This window comes from Empidonax traillii, unplaced genomic scaffold (assembly GCF_003031625.1).
Source record: "Empidonax traillii isolate 1590-97213 ecotype Southwest subspecies unplaced genomic scaffold, ASM303162v1 scaffold534:size827195, whole genome shotgun sequence".
Classification (NCBI taxonomy): domain Eukaryota; kingdom Metazoa; phylum Chordata; class Aves; order Passeriformes; family Tyrannidae; genus Empidonax; species Empidonax traillii.
In genome coordinates, this window is record NW_020955727.1 from 22,716 (window position 1) to 44,594 (window position 21,879).

The 21,879-nt window shown below is 59.8% G+C and overlaps 4 protein-coding genes across 7 annotated transcripts in view; 2 read left to right on the forward strand and 2 right to left on the reverse strand.

The window, feature by feature from the left end:
- The window catches only part of LOC114064305 (methionine-R-sulfoxide reductase B1-like), a 3,751-nt gene extending 3,570 nt beyond the window's left edge, over positions 1 to 181 (reverse strand). The window contains exon 1 of the mRNA XM_027897230.1: positions 80 to 181. Within this exon, the coding sequence (XP_027753031.1) occupies positions 80 to 134 (55 nt within the window). The 5' untranslated portion in view covers positions 135 to 181. The remainder of the gene's footprint in view (positions 1 to 79) is intronic.
- Positions 182 to 521: 340 nt separating this feature from the next.
- Positions 522 to 10,368, forward strand: LOC114064301 (testis-expressed protein 2-like). 3 transcript variants are annotated; one of them, XM_027897222.1, is made up of 13 exons: positions 522 to 854; positions 3,441 to 3,597; positions 5,181 to 6,061; positions 6,162 to 6,362; positions 6,454 to 6,754; positions 6,983 to 7,197; positions 7,373 to 7,546; positions 7,643 to 7,742; positions 7,884 to 8,016; positions 8,121 to 8,258; positions 8,494 to 8,706; positions 9,005 to 9,125; positions 9,796 to 10,368. In XM_027897222.1, the coding sequence occupies exons 3-13, from the start codon at positions 5,192 to 5,194 to the stop codon at positions 9,919 to 9,921; spliced, it is 2,592 nt and encodes an 863-aa protein (XP_027753023.1). In that variant the 5' UTR covers positions 522 to 854; positions 3,441 to 3,597; positions 5,181 to 5,191; the 3' UTR covers positions 9,922 to 10,368. The 3 variants fall into 3 exon arrangements, with proteins under 3 accessions (XP_027753023.1, XP_027753024.1, XP_027753025.1); XM_027897223.1 differs by having other exon boundaries at positions 7,400 to 7,546; XM_027897224.1 differs by lacking the exons at positions 9,005 to 9,125; positions 9,796 to 10,368 and having other exon boundaries at positions 7,928 to 8,016; positions 8,494 to 8,654.
- A 460-nt stretch (positions 10,369 to 10,828) lies between these two features.
- Positions 10,829 to 21,338, reverse strand: RPL3L (ribosomal protein L3 like). Of its 2 annotated transcripts, none has more exons than XM_027897226.1 (10): positions 21,218 to 21,338; positions 18,083 to 18,275; positions 17,558 to 17,726; positions 16,296 to 16,431; positions 15,041 to 15,227; positions 14,232 to 14,392; positions 13,876 to 13,977; positions 13,063 to 13,158; positions 12,514 to 12,633; positions 10,829 to 10,943 (listed from the first exon to the last, which is right to left on the reverse strand). In XM_027897226.1, the coding sequence occupies exons 1-10, from the start codon at positions 21,329 to 21,331 to the stop codon at positions 10,887 to 10,889; spliced, it is 1,335 nt and encodes a 444-aa protein (XP_027753027.1). In that variant the 5' UTR covers positions 21,332 to 21,338; the 3' UTR covers positions 10,829 to 10,886. The 2 variants fall into 2 exon arrangements, with proteins under 2 accessions (XP_027753027.1, XP_027753028.1); XM_027897227.1 differs by lacking the exon at positions 21,218 to 21,338 and adding an exon at positions 19,339 to 19,425.
- Positions 20,114 to 21,743, forward strand: NDUFB10 (NADH:ubiquinone oxidoreductase subunit B10). The gene is made up of 4 exons (XM_027897229.1): positions 20,114 to 20,325; positions 20,890 to 21,028; positions 21,282 to 21,421; positions 21,533 to 21,743. Exons 1-4 carry the CDS (start codon positions 20,178 to 20,180, stop codon positions 21,634 to 21,636), a joined length of 531 nt encoding a protein of 176 aa, XP_027753030.1. The 5' UTR covers positions 20,114 to 20,177; the 3' UTR covers positions 21,637 to 21,743.
- The last annotated feature ends 136 nt before the right edge of the window (positions 21,744 to 21,879 follow it).

Consider the following 21,879-nt stretch of genomic DNA (forward strand, 5'->3'; position numbering starts at 1 on the left):
TCACCCCGCCTCGCTCCGCCTCCCCGAGTGCCACCCCGCGGGGGGATCCCCCCGACCCCACGCCCCGGGGGCCGCTCACCCGGCTGGAAGTGGTCCTTGAACACCTCTCCGCCGAAGAAGGAGCAGAAGGACATGGCTGCACCCGCACCCCCGGCCCGTTCCGCCCGCCCGGCCTCGCCCCTTCCGCCGGGCCCCGCCCCGGGCCCGCCCCGGCCCCGCGGGGGGCGCTGGAGCCGCCGCACCGGGAGGGTCCCGCAACCGGGGGGGCTCCTCTCGCACCCTCCCCCACCTCGGGGAGTCCCGGGGCGGGCCCCGCAGCCCCCTCCGGTGCGGGGGGGACGCAGAGGGGGAGCCCCGGGGGTGCGGGCGAGGGGCGCGGGGCGGGGCGGGGCGGCGGGCGCGGGGCGGAGCGCGGAGTCGGCACACGGTGCTGCGGATGCTCCGGCCCCGCCGAAGGGAGCGGGGCGGGCGCCAAGCCCGGCACCGGGCACCCGCACCGGGCACCGGGCATCCGCACCGGGCACTGGGCATCCACACTGGGCACCCGCACCCGGCAGCGGCACCGGCTCTTCACCCCCCGTACCGGCACCCGCACCGGCTCCAGCTCCGGCCCTGCTATCCCGGCACCGACATCAGGATCGGCCGGCCTCCATCAGCGCCGGCACCGTCACTGTCACTGGCACCAGCACCGGCTCTTCTTCCCCGGCACAAGGTCCGGTCGTCCCTGGCACCGGGATTGACCCCCCCGTTATCCTCCCCTGGTACTGGGATCGGTCCGACTCCCCGGCATTACTCGTCCTTCTCCATCACCGGGACCGACCGACTCTCCCCCGGGGCCCCCCCTCCTGCCGCAGGTACTGGCACTGCGGGGCCCGGGGCGGGCGGCGGGGCCGGGGCAGCCCCAGTTTCCCCAGCAGGGCGGTGGGTGGGTGGTGGTCGGGACTGGGGGTCCCCCCAGGCACCCCCAGGGCTCCGGGGATGGGTGATTGCACAGGTTCAGCGGGGATGCCCCGTCCCGCCGCCCCGGGAGCGCAGAGCCGGGGTGACCCGTGGGGACCCTCCCGCAGGGGGGTGCGGGGACTCAGCGAGGCCCCTGCAGGCTCGAGGGGTCCCGGACAGGCGGAGGCAGCAGCCCTGTGTGTGGCAAGGTGAGGGCTTTGAAGGTGAACCTTGGCAGGTTCTGGAGGGGATGAGCTGCTGCAGCTCCTTTCTCCTTCCAAAAACCAGCACTGCAAGTCCCTTCTTCCCTAGTTTATCCAAGGACCCTCGGATGAGTCCCCGGCCTTGGGCTCTCATGGAAGTGGCACCTTCTTGGCGCAAGAGGATAAATTTTGGCTCCCTTTGGGGCACGAGCCGGGATCTGTCCCTGCGACAGCAGCGACTCTTCCTGAATGCCAGAGGACCTGTCCCTGGGCCAGGAGTTCCCCCGGGGGCTGCGGGACCCCCGAGAGGGGCAGGCACCGGCGGGGCTCCTGCCCGCTGGGTGCTGCCGCTTTGAATTAGGTCAGGCTTCATCTCGGGCCGGCTGAGCTCCCGCTCCAGCCCCGGGGATTGATGACTCGTGGCAGGAGCCCGGGCAGGGGGAGGAAGGGGCTCTGCCGCTGCCCCGTGGGGCACAGGGAGCCGGGAATGCGCCGTGCGGCACGGAGACAGGCTGATGCCATGTGCTGGAAGCACCTCCTGGAAGATCCACCGAGATCAGAGGAGCAGGATGTCAGGAAAAGCTCCAAATAGACTCCAAGGCCCTGAACACCTTCAGGGCACGGATTTCCAGCCGGTGGAAGGAGCTGCAGCAGCTGCCGGGCCCTGGGTCTGGGCAGCATTGTCCATCCAGTGTCTGCTGCTCACCCAAATTCCCATGGGGAAGCTGTGCTGGCACAAATGTGATGGATGTGGGAACTGGCTGGATCCTTCCCCAGGGCTGAGAGCTCCCATGAGGGATGTGAAGGTCTCTGGAATGATGAGCAGAGGGTGTGAATGGCTGAGACCTGGGAGTGAAGCAAAGTCCATGGAGAGGCAGGGCTGGGCTCAAGCTCTGGGACGCACAGGGTGGTGGAGAGGCTTTGGGAGTGGGTCCTGGGCTGGCTGGCTCTCAGAATCCCGCTGGAGTCATTCCAGAGGTGCCAAAGCCCACCTGGCTCCTCACTCCCCCAGCAGCATGAGATCCACTCCAGTATCCACCAGTAAAACCCCTGAGAAAGAGCATTGTGGAAGTGGGAACAGAGGATGGAGCTGGGATCCTGCACTGCCCAAGCCATTGCCTGAAGTGACATCCTGAGGCTGCAGGGAGAGCCCAGCACTCCTTGATCTCGGGATGATGGGAGCACTCAGGGGGCAGTGTCACAGCTGGGTTCTGTGCTTTGTGGAGATAATTGGAGAGGGATTTCCAGCTCCTTTGTCTGGGCTAGGAAAGCCCAGCAGAGCAGTGCTGCTCTCACCTAATTAACCTGAGGGCTGAGGGAAGTTAATGTTTCCATTAACTCCCCCTGATTTGACAAACAGCAAATGCCAGCCGGGCAGTGCAGTGCCCGCTTGGGAGCAAGTTAGAGGGAGCATCCCTGGTGCCATGCTGGGCCAGCTCCCGCTCCCTGGGCATGTGAGGGGAGTATCTGGTGGGGGAGACATTCTGAGACACCAGCCCAAGCTGGGCCATAGCTTCTCTCTGTGTCCTGAATGTGAACCAGAGCTGGGAGCAGGGAGCAGATATTTGGAGCTGGAATCCAGTGGAGACACTTACTGATGGTTACGGCTTTGGTGTTTCCAACTGCAGTGAGGGGGGACACAGTCAGTGGGGGTCTTGTGTCCCTGCCCTGCAGAGAAGCCCTGGCCTGGGTGTCCCAAGCACTGCTCCTCAGTGGAACATCCAGCACAGCACTGATTCCTTCCAGGTACCACCAGGGCTATGGGGATGCCCCCTGAGAGCTGTTTGATGGTGCCTCCAAAGCCACCGCCATCCCCATCGCCCCACCACCCAGCTGAACCCACCCAGCTGCCCCCAGCACTTGATGAAAACACATGCCAGAACCTTCCTATCCAATTTATCCTGGAAAGAGCAAAAAGATTCCCCCTATCCTGCACGGTCACAGGCTGGGGACGAGCTCTGGGCTGGGAGGTGGGTTTGTGCTGGGGCACCTCTGCACTCAGCATGTGCCCTCTGAAGCCTGAGCCAGCAGCAAAGCCTCCCCCAGGGCTGCCCAGTGTGGACCCTCCATCTCGGGGTGCTGGTGGTCCAGCTGTGGCACCCAGTGGGGTCCATCCCCAGCACCCCCTCCCCAGAGGTGGCTGTTGCAGCAGCGTAGCCCCCGCGGTACTCGCCGTCCCTGCCAGAGGAGAATTCCCATACAAACCCAGGCTATTATTATCTCTGTCTTCCACCGTGCTAATGGTCTCTCAGGAAACAGACTTTTTTTTTTTTTTTTTTCCCTTTTTTTTTTTTTTAGCTTTTAAAACCCACGAGTAGGGGAGCAGTGGGAGCAGAGAGACACGGCCGAGGGGAGCTCCGAGCCCAGAGCAGGGACCTGGTGTCCCCCTGACCCGGTGGGGACAGGGAGCGGTGGCCACGCAGGACCCACCAAGGACCAGCCCCGGGGCGTTCTGGTAGGAACAGCCAAGGGTGATGGGCAGAACTGGGGATACTGGGGATGGCTGTGGCACGGGGGCACTGGGAAACCTGCATGATGAGGGGCAAGGGGCGTCCCAGCTTCTGTGCTTGGGTGGGAGGTGAACAGGGCCCTGCAGGATCAGGGAGAGGATCCCTTGAAATCACAGAATCATGGAATGGTTACGGTTGGGAGTGACCTTAAGGCCATCGAGTCCCTATCACGGGCAGAGACGCTTTCCACTAGAATAAATCCCTTCTCAGGCCCAGCTCCATCACTCATTTTCCTCTGCTCTCTCCTTGTTTGGCTGCTTTGGTGCTTTGGTGGGTGTCCTGGACCGCTCTGTCTGCCGGGGGTGCTGGTGGTGCCAGTGCTGCCACAACCCTGCCCTCAGGCTGGATGGCACCAGCCCCCCAGCCAGGGTCTCTGCTGGCTGCTGGCACCAGGGGGGCAATCACCCATGGATGATCTGGGTTAACAAGTGGCTCCTGTAAATCAGAAGCAAAGCAAGAGCTGAGGAATGTGAGATTATATAAAGGGGGCTGGAGGCAGCTGCAGCACAGCCTGTAATTAATTCCTGGCACTGAGGAGCTTTGAAGATCCAGGGCGGCGCAGTGCCGGGTGTGAGGCAGCCCCAGGGTTCCTGGGATGGCATCCCTGCTCCTGCAGCAGGGATGCCACGAGGGGAAGAGGCTGAGCACCCCACGGACCTGCTGGCAGCTGGCTCTGAAGAGCCCATCCTGCAGATCCATCCTCCCTCCCAGAATCGCAGAGGGGGCACAGCTTGGGAGTGGGTCAGCCCCTGGCTTTGGGAGTGGGTCAGCCCCTGGCTTTGGGAGTGGGTCAGCCCCTGGCTTTGGCAGGAGCGCAGGTGTGAGGGATCATGGTGGCTGGTGGGGACAGGACAGCACTTTGCCAAGGCCAAGGACACCCTCAAGGCTACAGAAACTTTGCTAGGGAAACTCTTGTGCCCCTCCAGTAAAACCAGAGATTCCTGACCTGCAGAGGGTCCTCACACTGCACTTGGACCAGAGCTCAGACTGGCTCCGTTTCGGGTTCGTGCAGTGCATGAAGAGGGAGCCAAACCACTGTTGGTTTTGCCAGAAACATTCAGAGGAGTCAGGGAGTCCTGCCTGCTGGCCTGGCATCCCTCCTTGCAGCCCCAGCACTTGCACTGGGACCAATAGAACGTCCTGGTGCAGGAAAATCCCCCTCACTGGGCTGCAGACCTGGCTGGTGGTTTCGGGTTCTCAGAAGCCCCGTTGCTAATTGCCTGCCTGAGGTTTATCCTCGTTAGACAAGCGGTTCCCCACACCCCATCACTGAGCTCATCTTACCATGGCGCCTCCTCCATCCCATCCCTGCCGGGAAGACCAGGGAGAGCCCACAGGCTCTGTGCCCCAAGTGCATCCCAAAATAGGCTGGAAGGTGCCCAGTTACCCCAGTAACAGGGTCCCTGGGGTCAGCCTGCTCTTGCTCAGGGCTCATGGCAGTGGTGCTGGGGAAGGCAGGGCAGGGGCAGGCCCGTGCTGTGCCCTGAGGTGTCTCGGAGCTGAGCCAACCCCTCTGTTCCCCCTGCAGCGCCATCAGCGATGCGAGCGATGGCAGACCAGGCTGCGGCGGCGACCGACACCTCTCCAGCCCTGGCACCGTCCCCGGGCTCACCTCGACGTGGGGACACCGATGGACCCACACCCCATCCTGCCAGCACCAGGGAGGACATCAGCGGGCTCCTGCCCACCACAGACGGGGACACAAAGCGTCCCCCCTCGCCCCAGCCCGGGGGGATGCTCCTGTCTGACCTCCCGCGGGCCCCCCAGCCCCGGCTGAGCCCGGCCAAGTCCCGCACGGCTCCGTCCTCGCCCAGCATCTCCCCGTCGGAGAGCCGGGCCGCCCTGCTCCGGCTGCGCGAGGCCAGGCTGGAGGACACGCGGAGGAGGCTGTCGGAGGCCGTGCAGGAGCCCCTGAGCCGGCTCAGCCGCCTCATGGCCGAGGAGAGCAGCCCCCCGTGCCGGACGAAGGAGCCGGGGGGCAGCCCCGGCACACCGGGGGGCCGCGGGGCTGGGGCACGCCGGGTGCGGGACTGGACGCCCTGGGAGCCCACCCTGAACTGCCGCTACGAGATCTGCTCCTATGGGGACGTGATCCAGGTGGTGGAGGTGGCACAGCGGGACGCGGAGCCCCCGCTCCCACCCCCTGAGGAGCCGCCGCCGGCGCGTTCTGGGGGCGCGGTGCCGGGCAGAGCCCTCGCCTCCATCGCCCTCCTCGCCTACGGCTACCTGGTGCTGCCCCTGCCGCCCTACGCCGCTGGCCTCTGCGTGGGGCTGCTCTGTGGGCTGGTGCTGGGCTTCCTCGCCATCCTCCTCCTCATGCCGAAGGCTCCACCGGCCACACGGGGACCCTGGGGCCGCCTGCGCCCCAAACTGCTCCCGGGAGAGCCCCGGGAAACCCTCCACCTCCAGGTAGGAGGGGGTGGCCTGCGATGAGGGGCTGGAGGGGATCCCCGGGTTGGAGGTGCCCGTGGTGGGTACAGGCTGATGCCCCCTTTCCTTCCCCCCCCAGGGCTGGATGAACCAGCTGCATGTCTACGACCCCGAGCTTTTCCACCCCTCGCTCACGCACTCGGTGCTCGCCGTGCTGGACGGGGCCACCCTCAAGCTGTCCTACCCCAAGAGCAACATCCCACGCAGAGCCACCTTCGAGGAGGAGATCCTCGACACCGCCTTCGTCAGCCACCGCTGCTACGACCTGACCGACGCCAAGGTGAGCCTGGCCGTGCCCAGGACTCTGCCACGGGAGACTCTCCCACTCCCCCCCGCCTGGCCCAGCCTCACCCCCGCTCTCGGTGCTGCAGGTCTTCCTGTGCCCCCCCAGCCTGGCCCGAAAGCGGACGTGGAACAAGAAATACCCCATCTGTGTCCTCCTCCCTGAGCCGGCCGAGGGGGAGGGCAGGAGCAGCGAGGAGCAGGACACGGAACTGCAGGGGGATGAGGGGACAAAGAAGGTGGCAGTGTCCGGGCAGGACATCCCTGGGGACTGCAGGGAGAGGTGCCTGTACCTGTTTGGGAGGACGGGGCGGGAGAAGGAAGAGTGGTACCAGCACCTCGTGCAAGCCTCCCGTGGGACACCCGGCAACCACGGTGACACCAAGGCAGGTGAGACATGGCCATCGTGGGCTCTGCTCTGCACCAGGATCCATCCAGCTGGGAGATGCATGTGTGCCCTTGTGGGCAGCAATGGGCACGGGGGGATTTAAAAGCCGTGGATGTGGTACTTCGGGACGTGGCCTAGTGGTGGTGTTGGCAGTGCTGGGGGAATGGTTGGACTTGATGACATGAGAGGGCTTTTCCAACCTAACTGACTCTTGGATTCCACGTCCCCAGGCGCGGGACCGGCTTCGCAGAGCAGCAGCAGCAGCAGCGGAGGGAGCACCGAGGACATTTCCTCCGCTGTCCCACCCAAGGATCTGCTGGGAAGCGTGGAAGAGATTTACCTGGATTACAACACCTACATGGCCCGATTCGTGCCGGCACAGGGAGCACCCAGCCCGGACCGGAGCCCCTCTCACGGAGCTCTGGGCAGCCCCACGCCCACCAAGGTGAGTGGGCCAAACCCAGCCCTGGGAGCGGGACTGAGGGACCCCCCTGCACGGAGCCACTGCCAGGCTGTGCTTCATCCCCTCCCTCCCGGCACCGGGGTAGGAGCAGCCAAGCCCTGGGGCAGGGGAACACCCTGGCAGCAGGTCCCACTGCTCACAGGCCACCTCCCTGCAGGGGCCCGTGGCTCCCATCCCCCCGCAGCCCGGCGAGGACACGGGCGGGCACGGCGAGGCGGGCATGGCCTGGATGAACGCGCTGGTGGGGCGCATCTTCTGGGACTTCCTGCGGGAGCAGTACTGGGCTGAGCAAGTGTCCAACAAGATCCAGAAGAAGTTGAGCAAGATCAAGGTGAGAGGCAGGAGCATCCCAGCAGCCGGGGGAGCCCAGGCCCCACAGCAGGGGCCAGGCTGCAGTGACTGTCCCCGCGGCATTTCCCTCCATCAGCTCCCGTATTTCATGAACGAGCTGGCGCTGACAGAGTTGGACATGGGCACATCTATCCCCTTGGTCCTCAGTGCCTCCAACCCCACTGTAAATGAGCGAGGTAAGAGCCCCGCAGGGGCCCCAGGGCTGGCTCCACTGCAGCTTCACTGAGGTGCCAGTCTGGTCCCTGAAGCACGGAAGTTTTGGCAGGTGCACAGGCAGCTCTGCCCCTGTGGTGCTGACCTGTCCCTCTCCTTGGCAGGGCTCTGGGTGGACATGGAGGTCACCTACAGCGGCTCGTTGCAGATGACGCTGGAGACGAAGATGAACCTCAGCAAGCTGGGGAAGGAGAGCACTGCAGAGGAGAGCGGCCCAGCAGAGGCAGGCACAGAGGGGTAAGGAGGCTGTGCATGGCTGGCTTCCTCCTCTTCCTCCTGCCTGAGTGAGCCGAGGGGCTGCTGGCCCAGGCCACCCCCGTGACGCCCCTCGGGGCTCGCAGGGCCAGGCCCCGGCTGATCCTGCTGGCAGACAGCGACGCCGAGTCCTCCAGCGCCGGCTCCTCCGAGGAGGAAGATGTCGCGGCTGCAGAGCCTGTGGGAGCCCCAGGGGAACGGGTCCCCCCACCTGGCACCGAGGGGTAAGGGGGTGTTGGGGGTCTGTGCCGTGGGGGGCACGGGGAGGTGCTGCAGGAGTGCTACACCAGCGTGGGGACATGGGGACGGTGTCCCCGGGAGGGCACACAGCGCACGGTGGCAGCCCTTGAGAGGGGACCCTGTCCCTGTGGGATGCCCTGGCAGAGGGCTGGGGAACCCTGAAAGCCAGCAGGGCCCTGGGCCTCACCCTGTGCTGAGCTGGGTCTCCCCTCACTTCAGCCACGTCAGCGGCAACAGCACGAGCCGCAGGATCCTGCGCTTCGTGGATAAGATCGCCAAGTCCAAGTACTTCCAGAAGGCCACGGAGAACGAGTTCATCAAGAAGAAGATGGAGGAGGTTTCCAACACGCCGCTGCTGCTGACGGTGGAGGTGCAGGAGCTGGCAGGAACCTTGGCCGTGAATATCCCCCCACCACCGACGGACCGTGTCTGGTACCAGCTCTCCTTCTCCCCACATGCACATCCTCCTTCCAGCTCCCCTTGCTCCCTGTGGCTCCAAGGAGCCAGCTCCAGGGCTTCGGGATCACCCGGGGCACCAGCAGCCTGGGGCTGTTCTACTTAGGGGACTCACTGACCTCAGGCTCATTTCTCTGAGTCCCCACCCAGGCCAAGGCAGGATCTGGGGACAGTCAGCTGCCACCTCCTCCCTAAAACCCAGCAGTGGGACCACCTGGGCTGTGCCACATCTTTGGGCCGTGGTGCTTTCTGCCTCTCTGCTTTCCCCTCGCAGGTACAGCTTCCGAGTGCCGCCCCAGCTGGAGCTGAAGGTGCGTCCCAAGCTGGGCGAGCGGGAGGTGACGTTCCTGCACGTCACCGAGTGGATCGAGAAGAAGCTGCAGCACGAGTTTCAGGTGCCTGGGCTGCTAAAGGGCTGGGCAAACCCTGCCATCGGGGATAATCAACCTCAGTTTGGGCCAGCACTGTCCAGCTTTGGACAGTCAAGAGGCAGAAACCGAATAAGCAGCTCCAGGGCTGGTGTTCTGAGCACGACAGTGCTTGAGGAAAAGTGATTTTCTCCCTTTTGCAGCCCTGCCCCAAGCAGGGGGGACTCAGGCTCTCAGCTACTCCCAGGCAGACACCCCTCAGAAGGGCTGAATCCACCCATCTGCTCTGGTCTGGGAAGGCTTTGGGGATTTACTATCATAAGAGTTTGTTTTCAGCCTCTCACCTTTGAGACCTCTGGCCAAAGAGCAGAAATATCCCCACAGATATTTAGGGCACCCCAGAGAGCTGCCCATTTGGATGCTTTCAAAGTGCTGGTCCCTGCCCTTTGCCATGAACTCCCATGAAGCCATAGGGGTGGGCAGGGCCAAGAAAATCTGTTCCTGCTTGTCCTCACCCCAGTGTCCAGTGCTGGGAACCCCCTGGGGCTGCTGCTGAGGGGGTGGGAAGCCAGGATCTGTTCACAGCCCTGGGCTCTGACCTGAGCGTGGCTCCTGCCAAGCCACCTGCAGGCAGTGTCCCTGGGCAGGGGAGTGGTGTTCAAACCCACTGACTCGTTCCTCTGGGTTCCTCTTTCAGAAGATCTTGGTGATGCCAAACATGGACGATCTCATCATTCCCATCATGCGCTCCGGCCTGGATCCTTGGCCGCCCGCTGCGGGACTGCCCCGGGACCTGCCAGCCAAGGGGGACAAGAGGCTCTGAAGCACATTCCCAGGGGCAGGGACACTGCATGGAGCTCAGGGATCTCACTGGGACACGGGGACAGCCGGGGCCTGGCTGGGCCTGGATCCATCCTCATCCTCTGCTTGTGCAGATGAGCCTCCTCCTCCAATCCTGCAAGCACACGTTCAGGGCAGAACCAGGCACAGCACAAGGAGCTTCTGCAGAGCCAGGAACTTCATGGCCGAGGTTCCCAGGACTCCTGGCCAAGGAGGCAGCTCTGGACCAGTGGAAGGCTGGGCTTCCCACTGTCTGGTTCCCAAAGAGGGTGCAGGCCGCCCAGATCGGTTCTGCACCGAAGGAGTTGGGATCATCGCTGATTCAAATATCACAGCTCCGAGCATCCCACCCTCCCCACAGGCAGCTGGACTGCAAGGAAAGCAGGGGTGGGAAATGAGTCCAAACTCAATAAATCCATCGCTGCCCAGCCTTGCCTAGCAGCCATCTTGTTGTACACAAATCCCCACATCTGCTGAGGACGCCGGCTGGGATCAGGGGGGGGTGGGTTTGAACGGGGAAAATCCCACGGGTCAAACCTTCAGCTCAGCCAAACAGTGTCTGGGTGAGTGTGAGGGGCAGTGAGGGGAGAGACTGTCAGGGACACTGGGCACAGGCAAGTCAGGGGGCCCAGTATTCCCAGTGGAAACTGGGGCAGAAGTGTAGGACTGCAGGTACCTGCTCTGCTCTCCTCTGGAAGGAAGGGGAGCCTTTGTGGTAGTTTGAGTGAGTGAGAAAAAAAACCACTGGGCAAAGGAAAGGGAGGACCCAGAGGCCAGAGCAGACACTTGGCTGTCCCTGTCCATATGGGCCAATCCCAAGTGCCACTTTTCCCGTCCCTGCCTGCTGAAAAGAGGCAAGACATCCCTCCAGAGGGAAGATTGGGAGCAGGCACGGCTTGGAGCCCCTTTATTGGAAGTGCCCAGTCAGCCAGCCTTGTGTCTCCATCCTTACAGCTCTTCCCGCACACTTGGCTTTTCCTTCACCAGGTGTTTCTTCTGAGGGCCCTGGAAGGGAGCAGAGAGGAGAGTTTGGAGTTAGGGACAGACAAACCCAGCCTGAAGAGCTGCATCTGGGCTGTGGGGAGCAGAAATGCAGCTCTGCTGGGCCAGGCTGCTCTTGGGCCCTGCTCCCCAGCTGGGGGCTTGGTGCCACCATCCACCAGCCCCCCTGAGCCTCCATCACCCTTCAGGAATTGGGAAAGGTGCATCACTGCCCTTGCACAGAGGGTTTGTTTCTCTGGACAGCATCAGAGCAGCAAGAGAGCACCAGGAGTGACCTGCCCTGAGCCAGATGGGCTGATCTCTGCCAGGGAACATGAAGGGGAGCAGGAACTGGGCTCATGAGCATTTCCAGGAGGTGTTCCAGTGTTTCCATGGTAGGAAAGCTGCTGAGCTGCTGCCTGAGCCTTGGGGGAGGCAGGACCTCCCTCAGTTCAAGGCACAGCTCCTCAGCATCCAACTCAACAGAGCCTGAGGCTAAAAAATGGGGTTGTCCCAGAACAAATCAATCCTATGGGAGGAGACGGCAGGAATTACTCATGTGCCTCAACTTCCAGCCAAATGTGATGTTTTACACAGGGGGAAATGGCAAAGCAAAGAGCTGCACCCAGGTTAAAACCTGCTCCTGCCCCCAAATCTTCATCACAGCAGCTCAGGGCTTGCAGTGACACACACCAGGCTCCTGACACTGAGCTGAAGGAAATCAGCTTAACCTCTAAAGAGCTCTGCAAAGGCACTGTCGAACCAATCCCCCTCCCAGCACTAAGGAGGCTTAGCCAGCTTCACATGGCATTTCTGGCTGACAGGCCAGATCCAGACCCAGTTTACATCTGCGTGGGATACAGTAAGTTGTTCCTTTTCCTTTCCTTTCCTTTCCTCTTCTCTCTCTCTCCTGGCTTACTCAATGCTTCCTCCATTTCAGTTCAGATTTGCAGCAGCCTGGCGTAGGCTGCAAAACTATTCAAGAAACTGCTTGGTTTGGATTATTTAATCATTTCTTTTGCCCTGTATTTAAGAAAAATACACTGCTTGGCCTTCTTGAAAGCTCCTGACAAAAGAATCACAAATTTGTGCCTGAATTTGACCCAAACTTTTTTTCCTCCTAAGAACGTTGAAGCTATAAGTCATTCCAAACAAATCAAAGCAGTGCAGAATTCCAAGTGAAAGGGGCCATATGGCCAAGGCAGTGCCTGCCAAGTTAACTGCTTGTTTAAAACTTCCCGAGGTGAATGGGAACTGGTTGACCATATGGTCTATTATTTGCTAGTTGGGTTGTCTTGGATCACTCACACAACCCTCATGTTCTCCTTTCACATAATTTCTCCTGTGTGAACTGAATTCACGGCTGTCTTTATGCAAGAGAGCCTCAATCATTCCTTTGCCTGTTGTTATATAGAGAAGCAGGTCATGGAATCACCGAATCCTGGAACGGTTTGGGCTGGAAGGGACCTTAAAACTCATGAAGTTCCAGCTCCCTGCCCTGGGCAGGGACACCTTCCACTAGAAGGTGCTTGGTTGGAGACAGTCAGCTGCTTTAGCCCCAGGATGAGCTGGAGGCAGCCCAGAGGGAACTCACCATGAAAGCCCTCTTCTCCTGGGCTGTCTGGAAGCGGCCGTGGCCAAATTTGGAAGTGGTGTCGATGAATTTGAGCTCGATGACTTCATGAGCCCGGCGGCTTGTGTGCACCAGGAGGGACTGGGGAAGGAGAGTCACAACACATCAGGATTATCGTTACAGAAAATCAGGACATCAGCTCTGCTGGAACAGTGTTGGAACAGCCTTTAAACAAATACCTCCACGAAACTTTGTGCTCTCAAACCCCGGTGCTCAGGTGGCAGGTGAAAGCTGCTCTTTCATTTCCTCACAACCCAAGGTTTCATTTCTGGGCCCCTTGGGGGTTTGAACCTTCTGTCTCCTGAGAGACTCCACCCACCTGCACACTCCACAAACCATCTGCCTGCCAGCGGCCTCACACCACACTCATGTGCCACATACCCTCTGCAACCCAGCATCGAGGATCTGACCAATCCCCCTGCCCAGCATATGCAGGACTCTCCACGTGGGGAATGTGTTCCTGGAGAGCTGTAGCCCATGCCCATCTGGCTGGCACTGGGGCCCCCTCACCTTCCGCAGGGTCAGCACACGCTTCTTGGTGCCCACCACGCAGCCCTTCAGCATGAGGAAGTCGTTGTTGACCTCCCCGTAGTGAGGGAAACCACCCTGTGGGGAGAGGCAGAGGGGTTGGAGGGCAGGAGAGCAGTGTGGGAGCAACGCCTGTCCACACGAGGTGTCTTCTAAGGACTGTCTGTTGACAGTCCTTCCAGCTGGCAGCACTCTGCGCCCTTTGAGTTGCCTGCTGGGAATCACAGAATCCTGGAATGCTTTGGGTTGGAGGGACCTTAAAGATCATCCAGTTTCACCCACCCTCCATGGGCAGGGACACCTTCCATTAGACCCCCAGATCATGCCAGCCACACTGAACTAGTAATCCCATCTAGATGCACCAAATAAGAGCTGGGGAACCAGAACCTGCTTCCTTCGCTGGAGGGTGTGGGTGAACCAGGAGCAGAGCTGGCCAGACTCAAAAGTTAACAGGTTTTAATAAACAAAAGTGAACTTTTAAATCAAGTAACAAACATTTTTCTGTTAACTGTCAGATTTTTAATGTGATTTCTTCTTGCCTTTTTTTTTTTTTTAAATGAGTTCTCATTTTCCACCCAAGTTATCAGCCACAAGGGTCTACCAACGGGCCTGAAAAGACACTTCACGTGGATGATTTCCCACGTCCAAAACATAAGGAAAGGACTCACTGCATTTCTTACAGTGAATTTCCTTCAAATCATTTCCTACACAGCTGTCTCCAAACAAGGAATTGCTTCCCTGGCTCAGATTCCTGAGCCAGAGCCAGTCACAGCCCTGTTACCCCTCAGTCCTCACCAGAGGTGTGATGGTCTTCTCCGTGATATCATAGTGGGTCGAGGCATTGTTCCTCACCACTTTGCCGTCCTCCACGTGGATCCCGTGGCCAATGCGGTAAATCTGGGAAGAGAGAGGCAGGGGAGGTGGGGACATTCCTGCCCCGGACACAGTCACACACAGAATCACGGGATGACCCGCTTTTCACCAAAATGTGCCCTCGAGCGGGGAAAAAAGCACCAGGAAAGACACGGAGATCTCTCGGGAAACATCTGGGGAGCTTGGGGGGAACTGAGGGCACCGTGTAGAGCAGGACGGAGACAAGCTGGGAGGCAGGAAGGTGAGTGGTGGTGGGCAGGAGCTTCCCCAGGCCATACCTTCTTGTTGATCTCGGTGCGGTGGTGATAGCCCTTCTGGCCAGCGCGGGCGATGGAGTAGCCCACGCGGGCCGGGTGCCAGGCCCCGATGCAGGCCACCTTCCGCAGCCCCTTGTGGGTCTTCCTGGGCAGCTTCTTGGTGTGCCAGCGGCTTGTCACCCCTGGGAATGGGAGGGAGGGAGGGACAGGCTCAGCAGCCTGCAGGGAGCTGTCAGCAGCGGGACAGGCCGGAGCACAGCTCTGCTCTCGCCTCCCAGGGCTCTGGTCAGACTGGGACGTGTTCCACGAGCACACACAGGAACACCCACGCCCCTGCACACGTGGGGCTGGGGAGGAGTCCACAGAGCCAGAGAATCCCAGAATGGTTTGGGTTGGAAGGGACCGTAGAGATCACACAATTCCAGATCCCTGTCGTGGGCAGGGACACCTTCCACTAACCCAGGTGCATTTATGTGCTGATGGTGCCTCTGAGCCTCCTGGGAGGACTCTGAGCAGAGCAGACAACACAGCCTTCAATGGCCATAACCTCAGGGAAAACCTCTCCATCCTGGTCAGCTCCTTTGTATCTACACCAGGGGTGCCCCTGCTGCACTTCTCCCTTACTGGAACCCCTGAGATTAAGGAAACCAAGGTCTGCTACAACAGAACTGGATGTCAGGCTTGAGATCCAGAGGCTCTTTGCTGCTCCCTGTGCAACAACTTGGGGAGTTCTCAGTGTGTTTAACACCCCCCTCCCCCCAAACTACCCCAAGGGCGGTGTCCTGTGAGGGCAGACCCAAACCCCGGGCGAGGCTGTCCCTGCTCTGTACCTTTCATCCCGTGGCCCTTGGTGACGCCGATGACATCGATCATCTCGTTCTGGCTGAAGACGCTGTGCACAGAGATCTGCTTCTCCAGCCTCTCACGCACCCAGTCGACCTTCTCAGCCACGGTCCCCCCGTTCAGCTGGATCTCCATCACGTGGGCCTTCTTCTGCCGCAGGGGGAGCAGCTTCATCTGCACCACACTGGGATTTAGGGGCAAACCTTTCCCTCGCCCCCCAGGCACGAACATACAGGCAGGGCTGAGTCATTCACGGCCTGTGAGGGGCACAGGGGGGAGCAGAGCAGCCCCTTCACCCCCTTTCACAGCAGCCAGAGCCCTGGGTCAGCAGGCCTTCATATCTGGGATCCCTCAGCTCCTTGTCCTTGAGCCCAACCACCCCATCTCCCAGTGCCAGGCAGGAGCTGGGGCACACCCTCTCTCCAGGAGCACAGGGAGAGGTCACCACCATCCTGCCACAAGAGTTAAGCACAGGAGTAACAGCCATGGGAAAGGAGCCCACCAGCAGAGCAGGGCCTGAGGCTGGACACTGTGACCAGCCTGGAAGCAGCTCTGTGCTCTGAGCCAACATCTCTCCTTTGGTCCTGCTCCCCTTCTGCTTCCAGACTGGGCAGTTATTTCTAATGCCTCCACTCCCTCCCAGTCCCAGCTCCCTGTGCAAACCCTCTGCCAAACCACCCCAGTGGGGCACTGAGGGTCCGTGCCAGCCCCAAGTGAAGCCTTGAGCCAGCTTAGCTCTCCCCCAAGACTCCAAAGCACCCATTAACTCCAGGGATCAGCATGAAAACGGGACCCTGTGTATCCAGCAATCAGCATCTGGCAAAGCTGTGCCTGCCCGTGGGGTTATTTTTGCCCAAAACATTTGACACCAGTTGCTAATTTGAGGTGATCATGGGGCCTGAGAGCCCTTGCTGACACAGGCTCAGCACCTGCCCAGGCTCTGCCCTCCTCCTGCTCTACTCCATGGGTGTAGGGGGTCCCCAGAGTGCCCAAACCACATCTCCCAAGGCAAACCTGGAGCAGGGAGCTCTGCTGAGCCCAGCTCAAGGGGACAGGGAGGTCAGGAGGCAGCTGGAAAGCTCAGCCAGCACCTCCCATTGCCTGCACACCCCATCTCACACCCTCTGCCCACTCAGTCTCCTGTGACCCCACCAAAACCCCCCAGTCCTATCTCCAGGCCCTCACTTCAGAGCTGAGGAAGACCCTGAGCCCCCCTTGCCCTCTCCAGGGGAAGGCCCTGACCTGTGTGTGCATGATGACACGGATGACCTTGCAGTACTTCTTCATCGCTGCAAAATCCTTCTCCAGCTGCCTTTTCCCAGCCTCATCCTGCCATTTCTTGCAGTACTTGGTGAATGCCTTCTTCTTGCTCTTGTGCCTACGACAGCAGTGTTTTAACACCCAGCAGAGCTGATGAAGGGCTCGTGCACCCCAAGACAGCGCTGAGGGGGGACCTCCTTGGAGCCACAGGGTACCTGCGGGTCCCTGAACCTCACCTGACCAGCAGGGCATTGAGGTGGGAAGAGGGAAGGTGCTAATGAGCTGTGAAAGGGGCTCATCCAAGGGGAACTCAGACCTCTCTGCATGAGGAATCCAGTCGTCTCCCACTGACTGGCTCAGCGCCACCAAAATCAGGGAGGGGAGGAAACAGGGACCAGGGGCTTGTGGTGGGTGGGTCTCCATGGCACTGTCACAGGAGATTCCTAAAGCTAGGAGATCACCAAACAGCCAGGCACTTCCCTGGAGGCACAAGGTGCCTCTGAGTACCCAAACCCCACCTGACTGTCAGGGGCTTTGGGGTGGGGAGAGGAAAGTGAATGGGCCATGAAAAGGGCTGACAGGAGAAAACAGGGAGCAGAGGCATGTGGTGGATGGGTCTCCACGGCACTCTTACAGGAGACAATTCCCATAGCAAGAAAATTCATGTTTCCATTTTCCTCTCTGCTGGGGGAGTGATTTGGGGTGTTGGTGTTTATGAGGGCCAGGGCTCACATTTTGCCTTAACTTCTCCCCTGGCAAATCTGGTTTTGCTCCATTTGCTGCCTCAGCTCAAGCATCTCAGTTAACTGAGGAGGAGATGAGCCCAGCCTACACGAGGGAAAAGGAACCTGCCACATGATACTGTGGAGAGAGCTAACTTCGTCTGACTATTAGAATAAATTTACATATGCACATGCTGATCCCCAGCATCAAGCTGTTTGCAGTGTCGCTGTGCATGACTAAATAAGCAGCAGTTTCACTCCACCAGGAGCTGAGCCTGTGGAAACCCTGAAAGGGGCCCCTCACATGCAGGCCCCCAGGAACACACCAAGCCTGGGAACCCTAGAATCGCTGAGGTTGGAAAAGCCCTTCAAGACCATCGAGTCCAACGTGTGCCCGACCCCCACCTTGTCCCCCAGCCCAGAGCACTGAGTGCCACATCCAGTCGTTCCAGGGGTGAGGACTCCACCCCTCCCTGGGCAGTCCCTTCCCATGAGGAGAGACCCTTGCTGGGGAGCACGTACCAGTTCTTGTAGAAGCGCCGCCGGCACTCGTCGCTGATGTGCTCAGCAAAGACAGTCTTGAAGTTCCTCAGGCCCTTGGGGGTTTCGATGTAGCCCACCACCCCCACCACCACCATCGGGGGGGTCTCGATGATGGTCACAGCCTCCACCTCCTCCCGCTTGGAGACCTCTGCAAGGCAGCCAAGGGAAGTGGCGCTCAGCACCGTCTGGGATCAGCTCACTCCCCTGGGGATCCGTGGGCAGGCTGTCACGGCCAGCACTGGGGGAGAGGTGGTGTTTGGTCCCACAGCCAGTCCCAGCCCTCCCATCTCCCAGACCGCCCCTCGCCATCCCAGTGTGGGCATTCCCAGGACTCCCCCCCCCCACCCACTCAGCTCACGCTGAGGCGGCCTTTGACCACCCAAGATTTGGATATGCAGGACATAACCTGGAAGCTGTGTTCCCCACCACCCCTTTCCCAGGAGATCCCCACCCACAAGGGTTTCCCTCGATGCCCTCCTGGATGTGGCTCCAGCCAAGCCTTACTGAGCCCAGGCCTGTGCACCTCCCGCACAGTGTGTGTCATCCCAGCCTTGTAGCCCAGGAAAGCTGTCAGGTGCACTGGTTTGCTGGGATCATCCTTGGGCCACGCCTTCACCTTCCCGCGGTGCCGGCGGCTCCTCTTGTGCGGGAGGAAGCCCAGGTGGCCGTGCCTGGGAGCAGAGAACTTGCGGTGGGACTGCGGAGAGGAACAGTAAAGATCAGCTCCCCCCTCGGGTCCCAAAATATTGGGCAATGGGAAAAACAATGAAAACCCCAACGGGAAGTCTCCCTTTTAACAGGGGAATGCTGCAGGGATTCTGTGCTCCTCCTTGGTTCCAGCACAAGAACTCATAACAGGATGGGACTTTGTTCAAATTTCCATCATGTGCATGGAACAATTTAATAGAATCGTGGAATGGTTTGGGTTGGAAGGGACATTAAAGCTCACCCAGTTCCAATCCTGACTCCTTCCACTGGACCAGGCTGCTCCAAGTCCTGTCCAGCCTGGCCTTGGACACTTCCAGGGATCCAGGGACAGCCACAGCTTCTCTGGACAACCTGAGCCAGGGCTTCACTACTCTCAGAGGGAAGAATTTCTTCCCAATATCTAACCTAAATCTATTCTCAGTCTGAATTTTCTAAGTTTCTGGACAAATTCTGCCAATTAAATAAAAAAACTTAACACAATCTCTCTCCTTCGGCTTTGCTTGAGGACTTTGAAGGAGAAATATATTCCTTACAAGGCCTGTCCTTCTGTACCTTTAATTAAAATTATTTATTTTGTATTCTGCAGCGACAAAGGGGCCTGCCTGGAATTCCTGGGCTTCATGTCACAAAGGCAAATGGCACCAAACAAGCACAACCAAGGGTTAGAAAAAATTGGGAAAGGATGCCCAAAGGAGTTGGTAACAGGAACATGTACAGGTTCAAAATGCTTCAAAAACAAATTAGAAGAGGCAAATCTATAAACCCCAATCACAAGGTCATGCAGAGAGAAAGCAGCGTGGACAAGTTCTCACACAACTGCTTTTCAGGGCAGGGAACTGGGGGGTCAGCCCAAGCAGCAAAGGGTTAGTCTTGCGCCCACTGCAGCTCCCTCCTTGCTAAGGTCAGTCCCAGCACCTGGCTGCGCTTCCTACCAAGCTTATTTTGCAGCCTAAGTGGAACTACCAGGAGTTTGACCCCATTCCAGCAGCACTTCCATGAGCATAACCCAGCCCTGCTCCGCACACAAGCGACAGCAGCAGAGCTGTACCGACCATGGGACGTCTTCAGCCCGGGGCAGCAGCAGAGAGAGGCTGTCACTAAGTGCCTCCCCAGATTAATACTTAAGATGGTTATCGGTCTGAAGACACAAATTTAGCCGCTCGCTTCACCCGCTGCGATATTCATTTCATTCCTGGCCAAGCTGGCAGGTTGGACATGACAGTTGTGGAGTGATAAAGGTCAATTGCTGCTGTCTCAGTTTACGCTTCTCCCTCCTGAACAACCTGAACGAGAATGGCAGGAATTAGAGCAGTTTCCTCCTGGTACCTCACCCACAGCTGTGAACATCTGCTCCAGGCGCCCCAGCTCGGACTGAAAATCCCTCCATCAGCCCAGGCAAGGAAGGCTTTGTGATTGTGACTGGAAAAGTGATTGAGGCAACAGAACTTGGAATCATAGATTGGTTTGAGTTGGAAGGAACCTTAAAGATCATTACATTCCACCCCTTCCATGGGCAGGGACACCTTCCACTGGCCCACGTTGCTCCAAGTCCTTTCCAACCCAGCCTTGGACGCTTGCAGGGACCCAGGGACAGCCACAGCTTCTCTGGGCAACCTGTGCCAGGGCCTCAGCACCCTCACAGGGAAGAATTTCGGGACACGCTGCGGTGCCTTCCCAGGCGGCCCATCCCGGGATCCCGTGAGGCCGGAGGGACACACGGACTACAGCTCCCAGCGTGCCCCGGGGCCTCCGCCATCTTCCCGCGCTCCCGCCCCCTCAGGGGTCGCCGCCATTTTTCCGCCCCCCCCTCCCCTTCCCGCCGCCGATTCCGCCGCCTCAGGCGCCGCCGCCATCTTCTCCGGTCCCCGCTGCCCCCGCTGCCGCCGCCGCGATGCCGGAGGACCACGACTGGGAGGCGTACAAGGTGCCGCCGACCCGCACCCCCGTCGTCGAGAGCACCACGTCCGTGCCCAACCCCGTCACCTTCGTGCAGACCTTCCTCGGCTATGTCATTGACGCGCCCGTCACCTTCGTCCGAGGTACTGGCGGGGCGGGATAGCCCCCCGCGGGAGCTGGGGCTGGGGCTGCGACGTGGGGACGGGCACACCGGGGCACAGGCGTGAGGGCACGGGCACCGGGACAGGGGCATAGGACCCACAAGGGCACGGGGACACTGGCACAGACAGTAACACAGCACGGGCAGAGGGACAGGGACAACACCGGGGACACAGCACGGACACTGGGACACAGCATGGACACTGGCATGGATGGACTCAGGGGCATGGGACACAGCATGGACAGAGGGACAGACACAGGGACAGGGTACACAGCATGGATACTGGAACGGAGAGATATGGGACACAGCAGGGACACTGGTAAAGATGCAGGAGCATGGGGACACTGACAGGACCACAGGATGGACAGGACAGACACAGGGATATGGGACACAGCATGGACGAGGGATGCACAGGAGGGCACACGAGCTGGATGCAGACATGGATCTGCTGCTGCCCAGTAAGGTGGCACCAGGCTGAGGCGGATCCTGGGGCTGTACTGCCCCTTGGAATCTGGGGCTGGGGTGTCTGACCAGGCTGTCCCCCCAGAGTGGATCGAGAAGCAGCAAGCCAAGAACAAGTTCTACTACTACCACCAGAAGTTCCGCCGCGTGCCCGACCTGAGCGAGTGCCTGGAGGGCGACTACCTGTGCTTCTTCGAGGCCGAAGCTCAGTGGAGGAGGGACAGGTACGGCTGTCCCTGGGCTGTCCCTAGGCGAGGTCACAGCTCTGGGCGCTCAGCCCTGGCAGCTGCAGCATCTCCTGGCCACCCCATTATATATTACCCACCTCTCAATCCTGCTGTCCGTGGGCAAAGTGGCATTAGGGACCATGATCCTTAAAAACCTAGTGCTGACATTTCACTGGTTATCCTCACCTCCTGGTTCAGCTTTTCTGTCATCTTTTGACTGCTGTTACCCTCATTGCCACCTTTCCTGCAGGATGGTTGATCAGGAAATTGTGGAGATAGTCCGGGAAAGGCTGGGTGCATGCAAGCAGAGGGAAGGACCCAACCAGTTCCAGAACTGTGCCAAGGAGGTGGAGCTGCTGAAACAAGTCACCAAGGCCTACCAGGACAGATGTGAGTATGGGGACAAGCACACTGGGAACAGGGGTCTGAAACTCAGGGTTTCACTTCACATGGAACACAGGCTTATGGGAGGAACTGCTCAGACATTTCCTGTCTTTCTAGATGGTGATCTGGGTTTCCATGGAAATGCACGGACGTGCCTGATGAAGCAGAAGCACAGGATGATGGAGGAGAGGAAAGCAGCACAAGCAAAGGCATCTGAGTAGAGCTGGAACGGTTCCCTCTCGCTCCACGGTGCTGGTACCCAAGTGCATGTGGCATCCTTGACCTCCGGTGCCTCCACAATAAATGTGCAGCCCAGGCATCTGTACAATCGGGATCTGGATTCGTTCTTTGAAGAGCTCTTGCAAAGCCCCAAACTCAGGCACCCCGGGCTGCCAGAACTGGGATTTGCCCTCTGGACCTCTCCCTCTCCTCCATGAGCCACCAGAATCATTCTGTGCTGCTCT